This window comes from Alexandromys fortis, unplaced genomic scaffold, assembly GCF_014885135.2.
Source record: "Alexandromys fortis isolate MF-2015 unplaced genomic scaffold, M_Fortis_MF-2015_v1.1 scaffold_392, whole genome shotgun sequence".
In the NCBI taxonomy this organism is placed as follows: Eukaryota; Metazoa; Chordata; class Mammalia; order Rodentia; family Cricetidae; genus Alexandromys; species Alexandromys fortis.
In genome coordinates this window covers 55,264-79,171 of record NW_026068295.1, presented here as the reverse complement: position 1 = coordinate 79,171, position 23,908 = coordinate 55,264, and the positions used below count along the sequence as shown (strand labels likewise).

The 23,908-nt window shown below is 38.8% G+C and overlaps 2 protein-coding genes across 58 annotated transcripts in view; one reads left to right on the top strand and one right to left on the bottom strand.

The window, feature by feature from the left end:
• Muc16 (mucin 16, cell surface associated) overlaps positions 1-15,162 on the top strand; it is a 187,966-nt gene extending 172,804 nt beyond the window's left edge. For 39 of the 50 annotated variants that reach the window (XM_050132491.1, XM_050132490.1, XM_050132487.1 and 36 more), the window contains 12 exons: positions 2,213-2,248; positions 2,930-3,051; positions 3,149-3,207; positions 3,339-3,511; positions 4,843-4,878; positions 6,570-6,635; positions 9,194-9,357; positions 9,636-9,703; positions 11,242-11,408; positions 12,104-12,145; positions 12,455-12,534; positions 14,994-15,162. In XM_050132491.1, coding sequence (XP_049988448.1) covers positions 2,213-2,248; positions 2,930-3,051; positions 3,149-3,207; positions 3,339-3,511; positions 4,843-4,878; positions 6,570-6,635; positions 9,194-9,357; positions 9,636-9,703; positions 11,242-11,408; positions 12,104-12,145; positions 12,455-12,534; positions 14,994-15,092 — 1,112 coding nt within the window. In that variant the 3' untranslated portion in view covers positions 15,093-15,162. The remainder of the gene's footprint in view (positions 1-2,212; positions 2,249-2,929; positions 3,052-3,148; positions 3,208-3,338; positions 3,512-4,842; positions 4,879-6,569; positions 6,636-9,193; positions 9,358-9,635; positions 9,704-11,241; positions 11,409-12,103; positions 12,146-12,454; positions 12,535-14,993) is intronic. The other 11 variants (XM_050132488.1, XM_050132493.1, XM_050132476.1 and 8 more) reach the window with 4 other exon arrangements.
• Positions 15,163-17,337: 2,175 nt separating this feature from the next.
• Mbd3l1 (methyl-CpG binding domain protein 3 like 1) overlaps positions 17,338-23,908 on the bottom strand; it is a 59,467-nt gene continuing 52,896 nt past the window's right edge. For all 8 annotated transcript variants that reach the window (XM_050132508.1, XM_050132504.1, XM_050132507.1 and 5 more), the window contains one exon: positions 17,338-21,349. In XM_050132508.1, the coding sequence (XP_049988465.1) occupies positions 20,768-21,331 (564 nt within the window). In that variant the 5' untranslated portion in view covers positions 21,332-21,349 and the 3' untranslated portion in view covers positions 17,338-20,767. The remainder of the gene's footprint in view (positions 21,350-23,908) is intronic.

The following is a 23,908-nucleotide window of genomic DNA, read 5'->3' as shown; positions in this document are numbered from 1 at the left end:
GAATATACCCAAGAGATGCCCTATCATATGACAAAAGCATTTGTTCAACTATGTTCATAGCAGTATTATTTGTAATAGCCAGAACCTGGAAACAACCTAGATGCCCTTCAATGGAAGAATGGATGAAGAAAGTGTGGAATATATACACATTAAAGTACTATGCTGTGGTAAAAAAACAATGACTTCTCGAATTTTGCATGCAAATGGATGGAAATAGAAAACACTATCCTGAGTGAAGTAACCCAGACCCAAAAAGAGGAACATAGAATGTATTCACTCATACTTGGTTTCTAGCCATAAATAAAGGTCACGGAGTCTATAATTGGTGAACCTAAAGAAGCTAAATAAGAAGGTGAACCCAAGGAAAAACATAATTATCCTCTTGGCTATGGAAAGGTTCGTTGTTGTTATGTCTTTTGCTCATCAAACATTTCTTAGTGCCTGGAATGTAGCCCTCTCTATCCCTGTCTGCCTCTTGAGGTCTGAAATGATTCTCTTTTGAACCAAGATTACCTCCCAAATAGACAAAGTTGACTATTTGCTTGAAGTTCTGATTCTTTATTATAAGTTAAAATCCTGTGTGCCCTTCTCAAGTTTTGTATCTCAGTCTTTTCCATGTTTACTTTTATATCAAGGTTCTCACTTACTTCCACCACTCTATTTACCATGAACTGCAGCTCATTTGGACTTTCAGCAAGCAGTGCTGTGTTGTCAGCCAACTGCATGTTATTGATTCACACACCACCTATCTGCATGCCTATCTCCTCATCCTTGAGGGCTGTTAGTATTATTATTCCAGGAATATATTAAAGAGTAGTGGTGAGAGGATGTGTCCCTGAAACACTCCTAGGATTGTCTTAAACTGATCACTTAGCTCTCTACAGCCTTTGACTGATGCAAAAGTATCTTTATAGGTATTTTCTGGTATTCTTCTGATTTTTACCTTGGTACCTGTAGAACGCGATTGTTTCCTAAAGTGCTTTTCCCCTAATGCTGTTCAAAGCCTTCCTGTAGTCAATGTAAGAGACGTACAAGTTTTTTTTTAATTTTTTGTATTTTCTTGCTAGTTGTCCTAAAGTGAAGATCTGATCAATTGTGCTCCTGTTAGCTCTGAATTCACACTGGGTCTGTGCTATAATTTCCTCTGCTCTCCCCTTGATTGTATGCAAAATAATGGAGAAGAAAATCTTACTGTTATGGCACAACAAACTAATGTCCCTGTAATTTGAGCAGTCTAGCTTGTCCTTCTTGTGTATGAGAATTATGATTGAATGCTCAATTCTATGGGAATCACTTCATGTTCCCATATATCTCTGAAGAGTCTGAGAAGTTCCTCAGACTCTGAGCCTATTGTAGGTGTCTCCAACCTCTCCACTGTGATGTCATCCACTCCTGTGATCTTCTTGCATTTGCTGTCTTTATAGCGTCTTCTAGCTCATTTTTGTCAATATTTAATATTTCCTCATTTTCTGTGGTTTCTCAGTGGCTGTTGAAGTGTTTCTTATTGTAGTCTACCTTGACAGCATTAGGATCTTTTTAAAGGGTGTCAAAGTCTTGTCTCCATCTTTGCTTTACTTCCTCTGGTTTTGTTAGCAAATGACCCTGCCTATCTTTAATCACCCGAATCTGAGGAGCATATCTGGCAGTTATCTGTCTGATATCTTCACAGACAAGATGTGTTTTATTATAGAGTCTAGCCTCTCCAGCCTCTCAGTATATACCATGTATATACAGCTCTCTATCCTCATTCACTTTTCTTTTGATCTCTATTCACAAATAGTTGTGGTGATTTCTTGCCTGCAGATTTGCCTCTTTGTTTGCTCTTTAGCTCCTTTCCTCCTTTCTGTTTGTACTATATACTTCAGATTAAAATGGAATCCTTCCCATAGAAAATGATCAATAACAATCTTCTTGCTGGATATATAGTGGCAGAAAGGAAGGGAAATAACAATGTGTATTGAGGCATATTGTTGTAGGAGTGAGATGTGAAAATATGTTTTTGTAAGAATATATTGGAGCATGATAGAGGTGTGGAAAGAGATGTGTATAGTTGAAATATCAGGAAATTCTCATCCAGGATGACTTGTCAGGTCTTGAAACATAAATACATGTTCACAAATCTACATAAGGGTGGTGTTGTGCCATATGGATCAAAACATGCTGAATCCTTTTCTTTACTCTCCCTTCCTCTGACATATCTTCTATTTTCTAGGTTATAATAAACATGGTCCAGAAGAAACTCCTACAAGTATGTATCAGTCAAACACAACTTAGGTTTTAGTCCACACCTCCTCATTTACAAAGGAAAGATGACCCAAAAACAAACCAATCTTTTCAGAGAGGCCAAGGTCTCAATGAAAGCAATATGCAGAATCAACCTGCCTGGTGTTGCTGTTCTTCATAGTTCACTGGGTCCTCTAAATAAATATCAATCCAGAAAATGCACCATAGATATGCCCACAGGTCAATTTGATGAAGCAATTCTTCAATTCTTATCCCCATGTGTGACTATTTAACAACCATCACTAGCCACCACTAGGGTCAGTCTTCAATTGCAACCTGGACACAGAGAGTGCACATGGAACCATGGGTTGTAGCATTACAGATTATCCCAGTGTGAGTTTTCATTTGAGAAAGATGCTCCTAGTGATCCAGATACATAACATATTTAGACATTGCATCCAACTGTTTGCAGGAAGTGAGTGCTGGTCATAAGATAATACCAGTGCTAGAATGAATAGAGAATGAATATGAGAAATGTTAAGAGAAGGAAATTTGTGTGCTGTGGAGTTGGCAAGCTGTGTAGGTTCTGACCTGATTGGAAATGTTGAGATGTGGTGGGAGACTGAAAGAAAAGCCAAACTGGTGAGAACAGGATTTCACTCTGGCAACAAGCAAATTCTCAATTGAATCTCTTCTCTTCCTGCAGCTATAGGGCACCATCTAAAAACCCTCACAATCAACTTCACCATAACCAACCTTCCATATTCATCAAATATGAGCAATGGCTCAGCTATGTTCAGCTCAACTGAGAGTGTCCTCCACTACCTGGTGAGAACCTTATCCCAGCAGCCTGGGAGAGATTGATCCCATAAGAACCCTTTGTCCAATACCTGCTTTCATTTCTCTCCTCCTTCCCCATCTACAGCTTGGACACGTGTTCCAGAATGACTCCTTCAACTCCAGTTGCAGACTGGATTCCCTCAGGTGACTCTACTTTCTCTCTCTTTGCAAGGAATGAACACTGCTCATTTTTACCATTCTCATTCCTCCTCCTTCCTTCTGGTTCTCATCTACATTATGACTTTTCTAAAGGCTCCACACTCTTTTCTTTCTAGGCCTAAGAAGAATGGAACAGCCACTGGTGTGGATGCCATCTGTGCCTACTACCATGAGCCTATTCATCCTGAAATGGACATCAAAGAGTTGTACACAGAGCTGAGAAAACTAACTCAGGAAATCACCCAGCTGGGGAACTACTCCCTGGACAAGGACAGTCTATATGTCAATGGTAAGTGTTCTCTGTGGTTTACTGTGAATGTTCTTTAGCATTCTTTATGTTCATATACTTACAATTATATGAAAGTTTCTCTGAGCTTATCAGCAAAGATAGTCTTCTCTATGCCTGAAATTTCAATAGTCGTTCTAAACATATTGAGTCTTCTTTTTTTTCTCTGCACTACCTTCTAATACAAATGAATACTTGTTGACCAACCCTGAACTGTCATTTTCTATGGTTTTGAATATAACTATTTACAAACCAGTTTGATACCATGTCTATTTGGGACACAAAGTAAGTTTCCCTGTGGGGATAATTACTTTCTCAAATAAAGGTTTTTATATTTTCAATACCAACAATCAATTACTTCCTCTGAAATAAGCCCAAAATTTTTAATTAAATGAGTTTTTGCCCATAATAATTATACCACAATTACACTTGTGAGCACATCCTTTTTGACCATTTGGTATTATAACACACAAGGCTCATAGGTAAGTAAAAATATTATTTGGTTTTCTCTCTCAGCAGCCTGTGTTTCATCTTTTGATACAAGGTACATCAGTCAGCAGTGAATGAGCCTCTAGTTCAATTCAGCATTGCTTGTATCTTACATTTCAAAGTGTTGATATCTTGTCTTTTCAATTTTTTTTTTAATTTTCAGTATTTGCTTTAATTTCACATGTCTTTTCAATTATTACACTCATTTTAATGATAAGAACTGAAGGGAAGGAAGGGGAATTCACACTCCTACAACAGATTCTTACTAATCAGAATTATGGTGATCTCAGTTTCCATCTGATCACTATAATCTGAAATTGTGGGACATACATAAGCTTTTAGACTTCATAAAGTTCACAATTAATGTGGTTAAATATGTTGTCTATTTAATAGTACCAAGCATCTTAGCCAAAAATTAAGCTTGGCACCAGAGACAAATAAGTTTCATATGCAGTTTGTTCCAGTGAGGCACAGACAGCACTGTATTCTTCAAATGAGAGTGGGGAAACCATGTATAGGAAGGACTCAATGGACATCAACTGGATGGATAGATAGAGGGATCATGTGAGGGAAGATGATAGTATAGACGGGTACATACAAATGGGAATTGAGGTATGACAAGAGATCTTCTTGTTAGGAGCTCTTGTTAGGAGCATGCTCTAGAAGTGGTAAGGACATGTTGAATCTGACTGATATGGCAATAAATTCTTGTTCATGTTGACATTTATATTAACTCTTAGGACAGAAATAGCTGCTATTCATATTTGTCCCAGGTGTACCAAGGCATGGTGTAATATATAAGACCTTGTTGTTCATTACCCTTATGTGTGCCTTTTGTGTTATAGGTTATAATGAACATGATGCAGAAGGACTTCCTACAAGTATGTTTAAGTTTGACCTAAATAGGTCTTGGTTCACACATTTCTATTCATTTCTAAAGGAATCTTTCCCTAAGCATAAATGAATCTCTTTAAAGAGACTTAGTATAATAAAATTTGCTGTCCCTGGCCTCTTCTTGGAATTCCAGGTCAAGTTTTAGATTTCTGATTTTTCTTCACTTTGCTTAATTGGAGCAAGATGTTTATACAAATGTTGTCTGCAGAATTACAGGGCTGAGTTCAGATGAAGACTGTAGTTCATGTCTTTTTAACACAAGTAAAATGTCCCCTAGTGGGAGCATGATTATTAAGTTGAAAATTCTGATGGCTACTGAAGTGTTAGGCAAAATGTTCACATTCTCTTGTTCAGGGATCAATTCCTCTGTCTTTCTAGCTCTCCTTTTTTCCACATTTCTACTCATTCATCCTCTGGCACCACATTTCCACCTATCCATCCATCCATTTGCATACATCATAACCCATCCACATATCTACTTGTCTTTTCTCCCGTCCACTTCCTTGCCCAGTCTCATGTATTACTACCTTCATTCCTTCTGTTTTTCTTTCTACTTCTCATTTCTTAATCCATTTTCATACCTACATTCATTCATCAATATTTCCACCCATTGTCTTACTTATCCCTCATTAATTAATTCTTTTCTTTGTTTGTCTATCTACTAAAACATGCATACCTACCTACCAATCTAACCAGCTAAATAACCACCCACCTACCTAGATACCCATCCATATAAGTACCTACCTCTGCATCTGTCAATTTGTCCATTCATTTACAAATTACCTCATTCTGTCTATTTGCCTGTTTGAAATTACTTCTTTCTAACTTTTATTAATCTGCATATATATGTATATATACATATATATGTATATATCCAACCTTCTATTCACCTACTCTCTAGACCCACCCATATGTACCCACTGACCTATATGTCTAAACATTTATCTAATTGGCCAGTCTATCTATCCATCTACCAACATTCTCTGCCCAATTATCTTTTTGGCATTCATTGCCCCCAACCTGTCCTTTCTTTCTATATCCATCCATCCATCCATCCATCCATCCATCCATCCATCCATCCATCCACATATCCACGCACACCAATCATTGCATCCATCACCCATATATTCATCTACCCACCCACATGCCCATCTATCATCATGTACATATATTTATCTACTCCTCCTTAAATCTTCCATCATTCTACCTTCTCTTTATTTTTCTTCTTAAATTTGTTTGAATATCTATTTATCTAGCATCATGATACTCATGCATTCATCTCTTCTGCATTTTTTTTTGTCTTCCAGTTCATCTGGCCTATTTGCTTACCACTTTTTACATCCTGCTATCCACTTTCTACCACCCGCTGTCCACTTTCTACCACCCGCTATCCACTTTCTACCACCCGCTGTCCACTTTCTACCACCTGCTATCCACTTTCTACCACCCGCTGTCCACTTTCTACCACCCGCTATCCACTTTTTATTTCCTGCTATCCATTTTCACTATCTTGAATGAATTACATTCACAGGCTTGTCCCCCTCTATTCAGACAATTACTCTTTTCTTTACTCTTATTCATGAACCACTTGGTAATAATATTCATGATTTGGACCACTAATGGAAGGCTCTCTCATTATATGAAGTCTCTGTTCATCTTGACGACAATCTTGTTCCAGCTCCTGAGTCACCCACCACCATCCTGGCTTCTCCATTAACATCTGTGCATCCAGAACCCACAACAGGTATGTCAGAGCTCCTTTTCCTATCTGAGATAGGATTCCCATTCCACTATCTAACTTCCACACAACAAGAAGAAAACTAGAATGTGAATATTGTAATGTCAAGGCCATTTCCAATAATAAACAAATAAACAATCATTCTAATAATAAAGAAAATTCTATCAATTTGATCAAATGCTTCCTTTCATGCAACCACCAGACTCTGAATTAATAATTATGATAGAGTGAGAAATTTCAATGGAAGAGGAGTCAGATAGCATAATATAAATAAGGATGGTTTTCTGGAGAATGTTGCACCTGAACTGAATCTCTATATTGAGTAGAAGTGATCAAGATAAATAAGGCATGGAGTTTTTCTGAGAGTATTCCCTCAGTGAGGGCTCACTGGCTCACAACATCATAATTTGATGGGAGAATAGAGAAGTTGGTTTACCTAAGCCAAGAAAGTTCAGCACCCATATACCTTCTGTATATCTAGTTCTGGACCTACAGGACCATGCTGGGAGTTGTGGAATGGATAAGTAACTAATGATAAAAGGTCACTAGAAACCAGATTAGAAGGGGCCTTGAATGCCTAATCAATAAGATTCACCTTGGGATAAGGGAGATTGCTCAGTGGTTAAAGTGCTTTCTAAACAAATAAGAGGAGTACAGTTAAAATCACAACATAGTAGCCTAGCTGTAATTGCACTACTTGGGAAGACAAGAAAGAGGGCCCCCATCAAAACTGACCAGCTAGTCTAGTCAATAATGTTTCAATAAGAGACCCTGACTCATTATATAAGGTAGATAGGGGTCAAGGAAGACACTTGGTGTCAATCCCTGGCTCCCACATTTGCATCCACATACACATGTAGCAAAAATAATAAAAACCCAGAGACAGATATTGGGATTCAACCCGAAGATCAGAAAAGCAAAGCAGTCAAGCCACTAGAGAGCTCTTACCTCTGTGAAATCCTCATACTGAAAGAGAGCAAGTTCCTGCCTCTTTCAACCTAATATTCCTCTCTAGTGCTGGGATAAAAAAGATGTGACTCCCTAGTACTGGAATTAAAGGTTTGAGCCACCACCATCTGGATCTGCTTCTGCATTGGTCTTGTGTAGTCCAGGGTGCCCTTGAACTCAAAGAGATCCATTTGCCTCTGTCTCCCAAATCCTAAGATTAAAGATGTGTAATACCACTGCATGGCCTCTAGTGGCTTAAGTTTTACCTTCTGCTCTTTAGGCAAGCTTTTTTTCATATTTTATTTTTATTTATTTTCTTTTTAATTTGGTTTTATTGAGCTATACATTTTTCTGTGCTCCCCTTCCTGCCTCTTCCCTCTTCTTCAACCCTCTCCCATGGTCCCCATGCTCTCAATTTACTCAGGAGATCTTGTCTTTTTCTACTTCCCAGGTAGATTAGATCCATGTATGTTTCTCTTGGCGTCCTCATTGTTGTCTAGGTTCTCTGGGATTGTGATTTGTAGGCTGGTTTTCTTTGTTTTATGTTTAAATCAACTTATGAGTCAGTACATGTGAGTATTGTCTTTCTGGGTCTGGGTTACTTCATTCAATATGCTGTTTTCTAGATCCATCAATTTGCCTGCAATTTTCAAGATGTCATTATTTTTCTCTGCTGTGTAGTGCTCCATTGTGTTAATGTACCACATTTTCCTTATCCACTCTTTGATTGAAGGGCATTTAGGTTGTTTCCAGGTTCTGGCTATGACAAACAATGTAGCTATGAACAGAGTTGAGCACATGTCTTTGTGGTACAATTGGGCATCCTTTGGGTATATACCCAAAAGTAGTATTGCTGGGTCTTGAGGAAGGTTGTTTCCTAATTTTCTGAGAAATTTCCATACAGATATCCAAAGGGGCTATACCAGCTTGCATTCCCACCAGCAATGCAGAAGTGTTCCTTTCTCGCCACAGCCTCTCCAGCATAAGTTGTCATCAGTGTTTTTGATCTTGACCATTCGTCCTGGTGTCAGATGGAATCTCAGAGTTGTTTTGATTTGCATTTCTCTGATAATTAAGGATATTGAGCATTTCATTAAGTGTCTTTCAGCCATTTTAGATTCCTCTGTTGAGAGTTCTCTGTTTAGTCCTTTCCTCCATTTTTATTGGATTATTTTTATGACCAATTTCTTGCATTCTTTGTATTTATAAAATAACACTCTACACATATATACACATGTGAAACAAAACCACAGTGAAATAAACTTGAATTTTATATTGACAGTTCAAAGGAGTTGTGAGTAATCCTAGCATTGGGGCAGTCTTAGTGATATTTTCATTGTACAAAGATTCTTCTGCTAGGATGCATAGATAGCATCCTTTAGACAAAACATCCAATGGATATGCTAGGATTTTTCTTGTGCAGTGAGCACATACTAACTGAGTGACTGAACCATCTCCTTAGTATCCTACATACAAACTAAGATGAGCTGCCTCCTTGGGTGCCCATAATGAACAGAGAATGATTGATTGGTTGTTGACAAATAGTTAATATGAAAGTTTCTCTCTCTCTCTCTCTCTCTCTCTCTCTCTCTCTCTCTCTCTCTCTCTCTCTGAAGATATGAAGCCACCCACTCTTCTGCCAACAGAAATCCCAACAACCAGTTCCAGCTCTCAACATTTCAACTTGAACTTCACCATCACCAACCTACCCTATTCCCAAGACATAGTTGAGCCAGGCACCACAAAACACCAGCAAAACAAGAGAAGCATTGAATATGCGGTGAGAAACATGTTGCTTGTCCACTTCACCCCCAGGCAGAAGCTGACTGTTGACACTGGGTCAGTGGGTAATTTTTTAAAAATAAGAGTCCCAGAGAACACATTCTTACTCCCATTTATAAATTAGGAAGAAAACAAGAGATCCAGTAGCTGGCAAAGGGTGCTGCCGCTGTGCCATACCCTGGAACAAGACATCCTATGTTTGGGCTTGCATCTGTTAAATTTCTTTGACAGTGGAACATGAGGTTCTGACATAGGAAACATTCCTCTCTCTTTCAGCTCAACCAGCTTTTCAGAAACAGCAGCATCAAGAGTTATTTCTCCGACTGTCAAGTTTTAGCCTTCAGGTAAATGCCAGTTCAGTGCCCTGAGGACTTCTTGGTTATGTAACTGAATATGACCTTGAATTTCTGCTCTCACTACCTCCACCTCTGGTGTAGAATGCTGGGATTACAGTCCTGCACCATCAAATCTGGGAAATTATTATTGTGTAGAGTCTCTACAGTGTAACAATACACCCACAAGGAACCATCATGGGACAGCACTCCCCTCTAGTGGTCTTGTCAGGGATAGCAGTGACAATGTACATTCAAAAGCGGAGGAGGCAGATGCCTCAGTAAGTAAAATGGAGACCTGAGATTGAATCCCTAGAATCCATCCAAAAACTTGGCATGGCTTCATGCACCTGTTACCCCAGAGCTGGGCAGGGGAAGAGAAACTTAAAATACTTTCTGTTTCATAATTTCTTGGTTCCTATTTTAGGAAAGACAGCCTAAGGGATATAAAATTGTTGCCTAAAAGCTAGCTTTTTCATAAAGCAGGAAGTCCAACCATCTTAGAAACTTAGTTGGGTTTGTGAAGCCATCCAGATATGATGGTGATTGGTAGGAGGGATCATAGAATCCAGAGAGGAGAACTATGGCAAATACACACCCGCATAAAATTGGCAATATTCGAACAGGCACACACACATACACACATGCATGCACACATACACACACACACCAATAAACAATAAAAACATTGTTCAATAAGATGGCAGAATCTCGCCTAGGAGCCCATGGTACTGCAGACTCCATGTGATTATGATTCATTGTTGATGGACTCTGTCAACTTTGTCCATTTAGCAAAGTAATAGTAGTGGGTTCACTCATGGGGGCTATGAGCTCCACAACTCTGGATTCTTGGTCAGATTTAAAGTACCAGGCATATGTTTCCTCCTGTAGAGCAAGCAGGTCTTAAATCGAATTGGAAAGCAATTGGTTCCTCCTATACTATTCGTGCCATTATTGAACCCATGAGAAAGTCTTGCTAGACTGATCATAACTGTAGCTCCCAGGGTTAACAGCTGAGTAAGAGTGCTAGTGACCCCCTCCCCAGAATCCTGCATAGCATCTCCCAGTGCTGTGAAAGCTGACGATTAGGGATGAATCTTCATGGTCAGTTTCAGCTTCATTTCTCATGTCCCATGAAAAAAAAGTCTATTCTGCCTTCAGCAACAAGGTCTTCACCTGGCTTTATCTTGTGCAAGCTATTTGTAGGCAACCAACAGCAGTTGTGACCTCATGAAGGCAGTGACCCAGGTAAATCTGGAAAACATATCTCACAGCCCTCCTCCCTGACCTCTGGCTTGTAAAATATTTCTGCCCCATTACACAATGATCACAGAACCTTCAGATAAATATAATACAGTATACTCATTTAGGCCTAGCCACATTTCTAGTACAAAGTAGCAATATGATACAACTAATACCTGTATCTGAAAGTGCAGGTGCAGAATGTGGACATTGTTGGACAAAATTCTCTGCGAAAGAGAATAGCAATGGAGAATATATAATAAATGTAGAAGAAGAAGCACCCCTCTTCATCCTCTGTGCCTTTTCAGGTCTGTCTCCAACAGCAACCACACAGGGGTAGATTCCCTGTGTAACTTCTCACCATTGGCTCGGCGAGTGGACAGAATTGCTATCTATGAGGAATTCCTTCGGATGACACAGAATGGTACCCAGCTGCTGAATTTCACACTGGACAGGAAGAGTGTCCTTGTGGATGGTAAGGTTCACTGGTCAGGGAAGGCAAGATGATATTCCCAGGCATGGGTTCTTAGCTAGATTTTAAAATTTGAATTAAAATGCTCAATGAAGCAAGGGTGGTATATGGCAATCATTTGTAAATACTATTTTAATTGGATAAAATAGTTAAATTTAAGCAGTGAATTATTACATTATTTTGTCTACTTTTCTTTATTTCTGTAAAGTTTTATTTAAATGAATAGCCAGGCATGATGATGAATGTCTTTTATCTAAGTTCTATGGAGGCAGAGGCAGGTAGATCTCTGTGAGATCAAGGTCAGCCTGGAAAAAATGGTGAGTTCCAGGTCAGCTGGGGCATAATTAAATCCTGTCTCAAAAGAGCAAAAAATTTTAAAAAGGAGAAAGTAAAGAATGACTGAGGGTTTATCTCAGTGGTATAAAACTATTCTCTCATGCCTAAGATCTTGTATTTATACCTAGCCTCAAACAGTAAAGAAGGCTGGCCAAACAATGTAGGGGACATACCTTTATTCCCAGAACTCAGGAGGCAGAAGCAGGAGGCTCTCTGACTTTGAGGCCAGCCTAGTTTACAGAGTGAGTTCTAAGACAGCTAGGGGCTACACAAAGAAACCCTGTCTTGAAAAAGTTCAAAATAAATAAGTAAATAAATAAATAAGACATGTTCATGCGCATTCTGTTTTCTTTTATTTCCAGGGTATTCTTCAAACAGGGATGATGATGTGATAAAGAATTCTGGTAAGTCATCCATGCCTGGGGTATCATAAGGAGCACTTTCTCTGTAACACTGTCACCAAGTGTTGTGTTCAGAGGATCAAGATGAAAGAGGGTCAAACCATGGCAAGGACTGATGAGACCAAGTGGACAGACATTAAGGATTCCGTCATACTGGAAGCCCATACAGGAAGAAATGGGATGTGGGTTTATGTGAAATTGAATCACTAAGCTCTCTCCACAAGATTCTTACCCATCCTCAGGCCACACAGGGCTCAGGAAGGATTGCCAGAGGGGGCAATAGGAGATTCATTCCACTGTTTGTCTTCCCAGGTCTTCCCTTCTGGGCCATCATTCTCATCTGCTTGGCAGTACTACTGGTATTCATCACATGCCTGATGTGCTGTTTCCTGGTGAGCAAGGAAGTTTGTGGGGTTTCCTGTGTTCTCAATACTGCATTATTAAGAACTTTTAAACAGGCAAGACTCATATAGCACTTCTTTGGTCGAGGATGGTCCTAGGACACATCAATGACAATGGCCTCCAAAAACGATGCTGCCTAGTGTCATTGTAGCCATCTAAGCTTGTTTAAATACTGTCTATAATGTTTGCATAATAACACTGCATTCATAAAATAAGGCCCTAGAGTTATACAGTACAACTGTCTATTATACATAAACAAGTCCTTTGCTGGTGATATGGTTTATGAACATTTTCTTCTAGATTATATGTGGCTGGTCACTTTAATCTCTCTTTTCTAATTTTACTGCTATTGATATTTATTTAATTTACTTTTATCCCAGGCGGGCTTCAAATTCACTAGGTAGCAAAAAAGGATCTTGAGTTCAAAAACTCTCCCACCTCCCAGTTTCTGCCTCCTAAGTAGTGGGATGATAAGTGTTTTACCATGCCTAGTATCTATTTTATTTCTATTTGGCAGATAATGTGTATTTGTATGATTTACAAAGTATTCATTAAATGACTAAACCAAGTAAATATCATCATATCCTTTTGTGTGGTATGAGTCTTACCCTGGATTTTTCTGAAATATATATTACATTAACTGTAGTCAGCATGCTCTAAAATGGATCTTAAAGTTCTAACATTAGTCATTAGTGCAATACAGTGACATAGCAAAATGAATAAAACAATAACTAGAAGGCTGATATTAGTAAGTGTTGGCAAAGATTTGAAGTAACAGGAACTCTTACTGAGAGCTAACAGAATGTAGGCTGATCATTTCTTTGAGAGTTATATATACTTGCAATATTACACAACCATCCCAATCCTATTAATTTATGCAAGAAAAATAAACATGCCTTTCTATAAGAGCTGTACAAATTCAAGCCAGACAAAATTCCGGCACTGAAAAGGGGAGGGAGATACAAAGTTCCACCTTTAACCAAGAAGTTCTTTACAATTGATCTTTGCTGGCAAAGGGACAAATGATTTTTCTTCAGTGGAGTGTCACTAGGTATATTAACCACACTCCAGAGAAAGCACCATGGGCAGGAGTAGTTAGCCAACACAAAATAAACTTCATTGGGATTTTTGGAGTGGAGGGATGGGAAAATTTTGTTTTGTTTTGGCACTCTTTTGTCTTATTGGATTTTCATTTTGATTTTTTTCTTGCTTTTTTTTTAGAGAGAGAGAAAGCAAAAGATCACAAAGTCGATTGGGTTAGGGAGATGGAGAAGATCTGAGAGGAGTTAGGGGAGAGAAAACAATCAAAATATATCATATGAAAAAGTCCTTTAGAAGACTATAAAGAAAAAAAACCCTGTCCAAAGACCTGTACAAAAAAAATGGGCATAGTCACCTTTTTAGTCATATCCAAACCAAAAAGAAAAGAAAGAAGAGAGAATGAACTCAACCTGAAAGTTAAACAAGCTCAGTTTCCATCAAGAGGTATAGCTCAACAATTGAATGCTATTCCATAATAAAAAAAATAGTGAGTGGTTAACCTGTAGATACAGAAATCAGCCCTGATTTCTTGAATCATGCAAACGTAGTTATGTCTGCAAATGGCAGGGAAGAAAGAATTATGATGAACAGACCACAGAGATAATGAATAGGTGCTTTTTCATCCCCTTTCTTAATGATGGTTTAGGGAGTTGTAATTAAAAGTCATAATTTATTTCATTCTTTTTGAAACAGAATTTCACAATATAGCCCATGCTAACATTGAATTAAAAGTCTCCCTAATTCAACTTTCTAACTGCTGGGAGTAGATACACATACCACTATGCTTCGCTATAATTCCCTTTAAATATGTTGACTTTATTGCATGTGAGTTATTTCCCTTTTAAGCTAAAAGAATCACAGTGGGGAAGAAGCACAGGAATCAAGCTGAGAATGAGATAAGAAAACAATATTAGAGAAAAATATAAATAGTAGATAAGTGCTGGATAGTTAGAAATATATATAGAGATGATGAATAGATGGTGGACAGATGCTGACAGAAGGCTACACAGATGTTTGATAGTAGCTTTATAGATAATAGAGAATATATTATTAAAACATGATAGATGATAGAATCGTAAAGGATTGCAAGTTGATAGATAATATACAGAGGCAACTGATGTTGCAAGTAGAGACTAAATTATTGATGGATGACAGACAATTTTATACATGGTTGATAGCTAAGTGTTTAATTAATATTAATAAATTAATTCAGAAGGAAATATATGGGTGAATTAATGAGACTAGAAAGGGGAAAGGGTGTTTTAAAGGAGAAACCTAAACAGAAAAAGGAAGAAGAGTAATATAAGAAGTATCACGGCTCTGGTACTAGTCATGTTTTTATTCCTGATTTCTCTCCTACCCGGCTGGCTGGCTAATTCATTCTTATGACTTCTCCTGACACTCACAGGTGACTGTCTGCAGAAGAAAAAAGGAGGGAGACTATCAGGTTCAACGTCACCGCCTCGGTTATTACCTGCCTCACCTAGACCTGAGGAAGCTCCCATGACTCCACCTGCCAGCAGTACCTTTCCCCTAGCAGGGTCCAAAGAATAAATAAACCTCATGGGTCAGATTCAGCACCTGTGACTTTCTTGATTTGATCCCTGAAGAGGTCCCTGAAGACAAGAGAGAAATGTTCCTCCTTTGTTAGGTCCTGGTGGAGACACTTTGTTGTCGCCTGTGGCCTCATGGTATCCCATTCTTCAAGCACAGCAGAATTTATCAAACTGTTGTATTAGTTACTTTTTGGCTGCTAACAGCAACATAAAGAAAAGAAGTGCCAGGTTCTGTTGACTCCCCATGGAAGATCTTATCCTTTGGGAGGAGTGGATGTGGAATGGGATGAGATGGAGGCAAGAGAGAGTGGGAGGATGGGAAGGAGGGGGAACTGTGGTTGGTTTGTAAAATGAATAAAAATGTAAAATAAAAGAGGGCTTAGTTTGTCTTACAGTTCCAGTGGAACACAGTCAGTTATGGTGGAGATATGGTGGTGGCCAGAGCAGGCACCAAGCTAGTTATATTACACAGGCAGTTAAGGAACAAAAACAGGAAGCAGGGCCACACTATAACATCTCAAAGCTCATCACCCTATAAACCTCTTTTTCCAGCAAGGCTCCATTTCACAACTTTCCCACAACCACCCCTGTGTCAGCAGCTGGAGAGGCCAAGTGATTAAATATGTGAGACTCTAAGAAGAATATCTACTTTCAAGCCACACCAGTATAAAAATTGTCATGGTGTAAAATGAACACACCCCTTCAATGTGGTATGCACACTCCTAGTCACACACTGAATGCCTTGCCTTGACTCCAGTGACAGTCATCACACTGATGTGTTTCTCCAATTCCTCAACCCCAGGAAGGTCTGGCCATCTCAAGTTTCTCTTATACTTAAATTCTCTTATACGTAAATACCCTGTGTGGAAAGTTTTAGTAAATAAATAAATTAATTAAAAAAAACTTAAATTCTCTGAACTCATCTGCCATAGGATTTCCACCCCCGTTTTGGATCATCCCAAATGGTAAATAGGTAAAGGAATGAGTGATTGTGTCAGAAATGACTCCAAAACCAGAGTTAGACCTTGGAACCTGACAGCATTATGGAAAACTAACATGGAGGAGGACAATAGGAAAAGTCAAGCCATTTAAATTTTCTTTTATCTTCTTGTGCTCTGAACATAAGCAAGCAGTATAGACTAGCTTCACAACTATCCTGCTTTGAATTTTCTGGAATACACTGTATGATCTCTACATACTTCTTAGAAATTACATCTATATAATTTATGTATGTGTCTGTTTATCTGTGTGTGTCATGCCACTTCTGTGCAGGTACCTGCAGAGGCCAGAAGAGTGTTGGATACCCCAGGAGGGGAGTCACAAAGTCCTGCGAGCCACCAGATGTGGATGATGGAGATTGAGTTTGGGTCTTCAGAAGAGTAGTATACACTCTTAAGCTGGCCTCTACCCATCTGGAAAATCATAAGTGATGACAGTCAATGGCTAAGACTCAAAATGACAAAACTGGAAACTTCCTTTGGTGTTAGTCTTGCACCCTCAGTCTACTTAAGCAGTCTTTCTTTGAGAATACACTCAAAAACATGATAGTTCAAATTCTTATTGCTAAGTGTCATACTTATTACAGTTATGCATTAATTAACAACTTCCCAAACAACCATAATTTAATCTTATCTGGACTTATATTTAATCTTATAAAACTTATATAGATGTGATTTTTATTGTGAAATTAACATCACAGTAGGTGATAAAATTTAGCACATGTTAAACACAACAGATGACAAACTCTGTATATGTTATCTTTTTTATATTCCTGCTGTGGTATAAGTGTCCCTTACAAAATCTGTATGTTAGAAATGCAATCCCCAGGTGTTCTGTAGTTAGTTTCTCTAACTTAAACATTACCTTGAGTTTGAGGGAGCTTCCTAACCCTTAAGAAGTTGGTGGTGGAAAGATGGTCCGCAATTAAGAGCACATACTGCTCATCTGTCCTCTTCCCAATAGCCACACTGGGCGGCTCACAAACCACCTGTAATTCCAGTCACCCTCTTCTAACTTTTGAAAGCACCTGCTTGCACATATATGTACACACATATACAGACACACAAACACATAAATAAATAAATAATCTTTATTTTATTAACATAATTAACATAAATAAAAGTTAATCTTTATTTTAAAAAAATGAAGTTGGTGACAGGGAAAGAAAGTTACAAGATTCACTGGGCCTATCTCCAAGGATAAAACACAGTAAACAATTGCTGGCCACAGGAGAATACCCATGTAACTGCCTTCAGATTCTGCAGGGATCCTCAAGGCTACAGCTGTCTTGAATAGTAGTCCCCCATCCTGGGGTAGACACTTCTGTGATCAGCTACCTTTACCTGTAAGCAACTCCAGTGGTTCACCAACTAGACTTAGGTGGTTTTGTTTCTTTGGTCTCTCAGGGATGAGTGTTTTTTTTTTCAGGTTTTGCCCCCAAACTCACAGAGTACCAAGGCAATCATTTTGAAAGTTGAGAATAATAAGTGTTCTGATAATGTAGGATCTCTCTATCACCACAAATGGAATCAAATTGCTATTGACAAAGATCTTGTGGGCATTGGTTCTTCTGCCTCCTTTGATTCCAAAAAGGTACTTATCATTTTTCCTCCTTTGTTTTTCTACCTTCTACCAGAGAAGGATGATGCAAGAAGCTACACCTCAGATGCAACTACCTTGATATTGGAATGCCCAGCCACCAAAACTGTAAGAGAATAAATTATTAGTTGAGTGGTCTGTGGCTTTGTGTTATAGCAGCATCCCATGGACATAGACAAAGACACCATCCTCAATGATTTTATTTACTCATAATAGCTAAAGGGATGGAGACTCAAAGACATGAGCTAGGTAGAGCAGGAAGGAAAAGAATTACTTAAATTCAAGGTACTGCTGTAGACAAACTATCAAAAGAAATAGAGGCAGCCTGGTGTAGCAGCACACACATGTAATCCCAGCAGATAAAAGCTCTTACTCCCAAACTTGAAATCCTGAGTTGATTTCTGGGGTTTTCATAGTAGAATGAGTTAACCAATAACCCCAAGCACTTCTGTGACTGTCACATGGATACCTGGCACCACATGCATGTGCATACACACACTCACACCCACAAAATGTAATAAAAGTTATCTAGAAAACAGACATAAAACTTAAAATGTTACTTAAATGAATACTGAAACATTGTATAAATCCAATATATTGTGGCTAGGCAGATTAAGCCTATACCTGTTTATTACAACTATATATAGTCTATATCTATTATCTATATACATGCATACATATATATATAATACATACATACAGGGGAAGAGAAAGGGGATTAGTTAAAATGTCTCACAGGTTATGGTCCAGTTAGCATACAATGGCTTTCTATTAATGGAAGGCCCAGGAATTCAGTACTTGTTCAGTCCACAAGGCTGGACATCTTAACTGTCTTCAGTATATGTCAGACTCCTGAAGAAATGGGCTGTAATGCCAGTGAAGGAATTGAATTGATAGTGAAAGCAAGAACAAGCAAAGAGAGAAGCAAACTTATTTCTTCCAAGTCTTTCCAAGGGCTGCCAGCAGAAGGTGTGGCCCACATTAAAGGTTGATTTTCCCACTTCAAAAGATCTGGATTAAAGGTGTATCTTACCAGAGATACAAAATAAAAGTGAGTTTTCCCTTCAAATGACTTAAGAAAAAAATCCCTCAGAGATGGGCCCAGCCTTTTGTGGTTTAGCTAATTCCATATGTGATCAAGTTAACAGCCAAGAATAAGCCATCACAATCTGTAAGGACAAGGCACTACAGAATTCTGTGGTGCCCCCTGTAGATCTGTAGTCAATGCTTGTAACTCTGACCCCACGTACACACATCCACCTCCTCAGTTGCTGGGCATATAAAAGCTATGTCAGCAGGTCTGGCAAATGCTCTTGTGTACTGTAAAGATTTGTCACTTGTATTAGTTTAATACAAGTGCATTAGTTTACAAATGTATTAGTAATACAAGTAATACACTTGTATTAGTCTAATACACTTAGTTTAATTGGGGAAAGAAGATCCATCCTAAACATGAGTGGTACCATCTAATGGCCTGAGATCTCAGACTGAATAAGAAGAAAATAAATAGGAGGAAGTTAATAGAAACCCAACATTGTCTATCTGTTTACGGACTGCAAATACAATGTGAGAAGCTATCTCATATTGCTGCTGCCAAGCCTTCTGACTGCCCCCTCAAACTATGAAGCAAACTAACCTCTTTTCTCAAGTTGACTTGACATGTATTTCATTAGTAATTAGAAAAGTAATACACAATAGCTGTTAATTTGTAAAGTCATCTTACTATATAGGCACATCAAAACACTGTATCATATACCTTTACACAGATAAGTGTAGTCCTCCCTGCATCAAGGAACTTTTCTTTTACAGCAGACACACACCATTACAGAAAATCATAACCAATCAAAATGCAGAGCTGTGAGTTCAGTCCCAATGGATACACATATAACGTAACCCCTGAACCTAAGGTTTAGGGATCATTGCTAAGAAGGGACAAAAAGACTGTAAAGGCAAAAAAGAGGGATTACTATGAGACTGTGCATTCTGAGAATGTCAGAAGGCAAAAATATTTTTAAACACTACTAATGAAATGCAAGACTATTAGGTATCTAGTAAATGATGGCTTAGAAGTTAAGAGTACTTTATGTTCTTCCAGAGGACCTGGGTTTGTTTCCCAGAATCTGTATGGAAGCGCCCAACTGTCTATAACTCAAGTTCCAGGGGAACCAATATCCTTTTTTGGCCTCCATGGACACCAACCCTGCATACTGTTCACAGACATACATGTAGGTAAAACACTCATGTACATAAGCTTTTTAAAAAATAAAATGGTGAGTGAATATAGGACTATAAAGAACTTAGAAAAATGTTTTCTCATCTCAATTCTCATCTCAAAAAAAAATTACTGGGGCTAGAGATTTGGTTCAATATTTAAGATCAGTTAAAACTCTCACAGTGGGCCCAAGTTTGGTTCCCAACGCCAGTGCATGATGGCTTACAACTGCCTATAGCTACAGTTCCAGGGAATACAAAACCTTCTGGTCACTTCATGTACCTCTTCTCATGTGCACATAGCAATACATAGACACACATAATTAAAAATAATTTGGTATGTATATGCTTTCATCTATGTCTATGTATTGTGTGTATACCTAGTGTCTGTGGAGATCAAAAGAGAGCAATGGATCCCCTTGGAATTGAAATTATAGATAGTTGTAATCTGCTATGTAGATGTGGGGAAGTTATACCTGGCCAGTGAACTTCATCACAGAGCCCTCTCTCAAGCCCCCAAAATGATTTTAAAAAATAATAATTACTGGCTGGGTGATGTAGGTCTATGGTAGAGTATTCACCTTGTATGAGTAAAAAGTTGGGTTTGACCTTCAATACAGAGAAAGAGGTGGGTAGAGTAAGAGAAAAATAATAATTATCATTTATATATTTTTCATTGAACAAAGAATTTTATTGAAGTGTTGTTAAGTTTAAAGTTTCAACTCTTAAAACAATAACAAGAGACACTGCAAAGAAGTATTAAAACAATTCTGCATTCCCTCTGCAGTATCTTCTCCCCAGCTTCCCCTCCCTGTATTTATAAGGTTGCCTTCTTTGACCCCCTCACTTTCTCTGCCTCGTTTGCTAGCCTGTGTGCAATCATGGCAACTGCCAGTCTTTCTCTTGCTCTTTTCACTTTCTTTTCCTGTTTGCTAATATCTTCTTCAGTGACGAGAAATTGATTGTAAAGGCTCTGTGGGATACCTGCTTCTGGAATCATGTCTGCCAAATGTGAAGATGACTCATGGGTTGACCTACAGTCAACATTGTTTGCTTGAGTCTCTGAAACAGACGCATCTGTGCCTCCAGGTCTAAGATCTTGCAAAGCTTTGGCAAGATCTGAGGTGCTCAAAAGTTCTCCTGCACTGATGTAGGCCTGGAGTCCTTGTAGTCTCTTCTGCCAGCAGGCTTGTTGGGGCTTGACCAAGGTCTCCTCCCACTGATGATATCTTACCTCATTGCCCACATGGGATGTGATTCTAGTGACTGGCCTCTTGAATGTGTAATTGGACATCCTCAAGGGAATTGAGGCGTGTAAACAAGGCTTTGGCTTTGATAGGTTCTTCCAGTCACACTGCTTCCTCTGTGAAGTCTTGCCCATCTGACTCCTTGCTTAACCCTATAAGCATAAGTCATAAAATTGGATAAATTTAATGAAGGCTGTCTCCTTGTATTATCCATGTGATACTTACCAATTATAAATGCTGCTTTTAACTTTGACCCTCCCTCTCTCCCTCTGGTAATAAGTTTGGAACATCATTGAACAGAGCTAAGTTGAGCACAAAAAGCTCAAAATCTAAATTCTCCAAACACTTGGCAAAACTCCCTCCTTGCTTGAGTGTATTTTTCTTCTTTCTGAATACACAGCCAACTGCTTGAGACCTCACATTCGCTCTCATGATACACAGTCCCCAGTCTTCCTCTAAGTCTCAATTCTGCCATTCTTCTGCGTTGTTTGATGATGGATTTGTTATGAACCACTTGATTTTCATAGCTTCTTTAACATTTAAATAAACAGTGAAATTAGATCCTAAGAGCCCAAGGTTGTGAAAGAATGCTATAGAATAGCATTTCCTGGGCACAACAGGGTCATTGCAATCAAGAACTCACAGACACTCTAATTACTTGGCACAAAACTTGCACAAGGTCAGGCCAGCCAACATTCCAACACAGCTGTGGTAGAAGCTCAGGGCACTGATGGCTGCCGAGGAAAGAACAGTGAGTTTTCTTCAAGTATGTGGCCTCTGATGGGTTGCTCCAGTGGATGGCCCTATATCCATGCACATACTGGAAGAACTAATAGCTTTCAGTCGGTTGAAAAAGGACATGGAGTTGGAAGGGAGAAGTGATAAGGATTTTTGGGTGAAGCTGGGGGTAAAATGGAGCATGATATGATTGACACATTTCATGCATGTATGAAACTTTCAAAGAATAAATACATACTTTAAAAAATTAAGAGCAAAACTCCCAACAATATCACTACAAAACCTGAGACATTAATCAACCCAAAAGGTCATGTTCAAAATAAGTAATTTAGGAAACTTATTCACAGCAGAGCAGAAAATAAAAAGAAGAAAGGACAAAAAGAAGGAAGGAAGGAAGGAAGGAAGGAAGGAAGGAAGGAAGGAAAGAAAGAAAAGTATTCACTCACTAACAAATTTGATTTCTAGTAGGATTTTCTAGATCTTATGTAACACATAGTACATGGCACAAAAACAGAGTTGACTCAAAGTTGACTCTGGAATACTTAGCTCCCTTATTTATCTACTAATTTTTATTAATGTACAATAACTGCACAAAGGGGTATCACTGTAGCATTTCCCTATTCACAAAGAATGTGCTTTGATCATCGCCACCACTGCTATTGTTCTTTAGCATTTAGCAGCCTTTTCTCCCTCCTCCTCTTCCCACTTCCCTTCTATACCTCTCATGTTTCCCCTTTCGTGTTATATTCTTTTTATTTAAAATACACCTCCCATGTTGAGTTGACTCTGAAGGTAAGGGGCCTTGTTGCTGAACCCGATAACCTGAGCACCGGCTCTCATGAGTTGTCCTTTGACCCCCACATGCTTGGTATGGCAAATATATGCACACACTCCCCACATTCAAAAGAACACAAATATCAAAACTGCTGTAAACAGTTTCCACATGAGAGGAAACATGGTATTTGTCTTTTCTTTTGGATGTGTATGTGTAAAATGTGTATGCTTACATCTTTGCATGTGGCCGCACAAGGTCACGTGTGCCTGTGGGGGCTGGAAGTTGATTTATTTATTTATTTATTAAGGCAGGTTCTCTCTTTGAACCAATGAAAGACCAATTCTGGGTAGTCTAGCTAGCCAGCTTGACACAGAGATTCATATTATTTCTCCCTCTTCAGTGATGGGATTACAGGTAGCCACCACATTTGCCTGTTTGGTATTTTTGTTTGGTTGGTTTGGTTTGGTTTTTTTCAATGTATTTTATCTTTGAAATTATATTACATCATTTCTCCTTTCCCTTTCCTCCCACCAGGCCCCCATATACCTCTCCTCTCTTTTAATGAAAAAAACCATTTTTCATTAAAATATACATATATTCCTAAATGTTGGCTCGATTTTTATGTGGGATCTGGGTATTCAAACTCCAATTCTCATAATTGCACAGCAGAACCATCTCCCCAGCCTGGTATTTATCTTCCCAAGCCTAGTTTATTTCACTGAAAATGATGGATGGTCTCTAGTTCTATCCACTGTCCTGCAATTTGCACACTTTCATTCTGTTTTATGACTGAGAACAGTCTGTTGTGTAGGGGCTGACTATAGAGCTCAGTTGGCATAGTGCTTGCCTAGCATGCACAAGACCATAGGTTTGATTTCCATAAAACAAAGTGTGGTGATGCAGATTGGTAATGATAGCACCTGGGATATGGAAGAAGGAAAATAAAAAATTTAAAGGCTTGCATCCACAACCCTACCCCCCCTCCGTCTGACTCCCTTCCCTCGTAGACCACATAACATCTCCCAGCCCAGCCTGTTCGGGCTCTAGGACCGAATCCGAATCGGCAGGGCAAACGGGAGGGTGCTAGCTCCTTTGTCCCCACTAGCCTGCCTGCAGCGAGCTAGGTAGGTCCTTTGTTTACGAGATACGGCAAGCAGCAAGGAGTTCCGGTCCAGGCACCAGGAGAGACATCACTGGG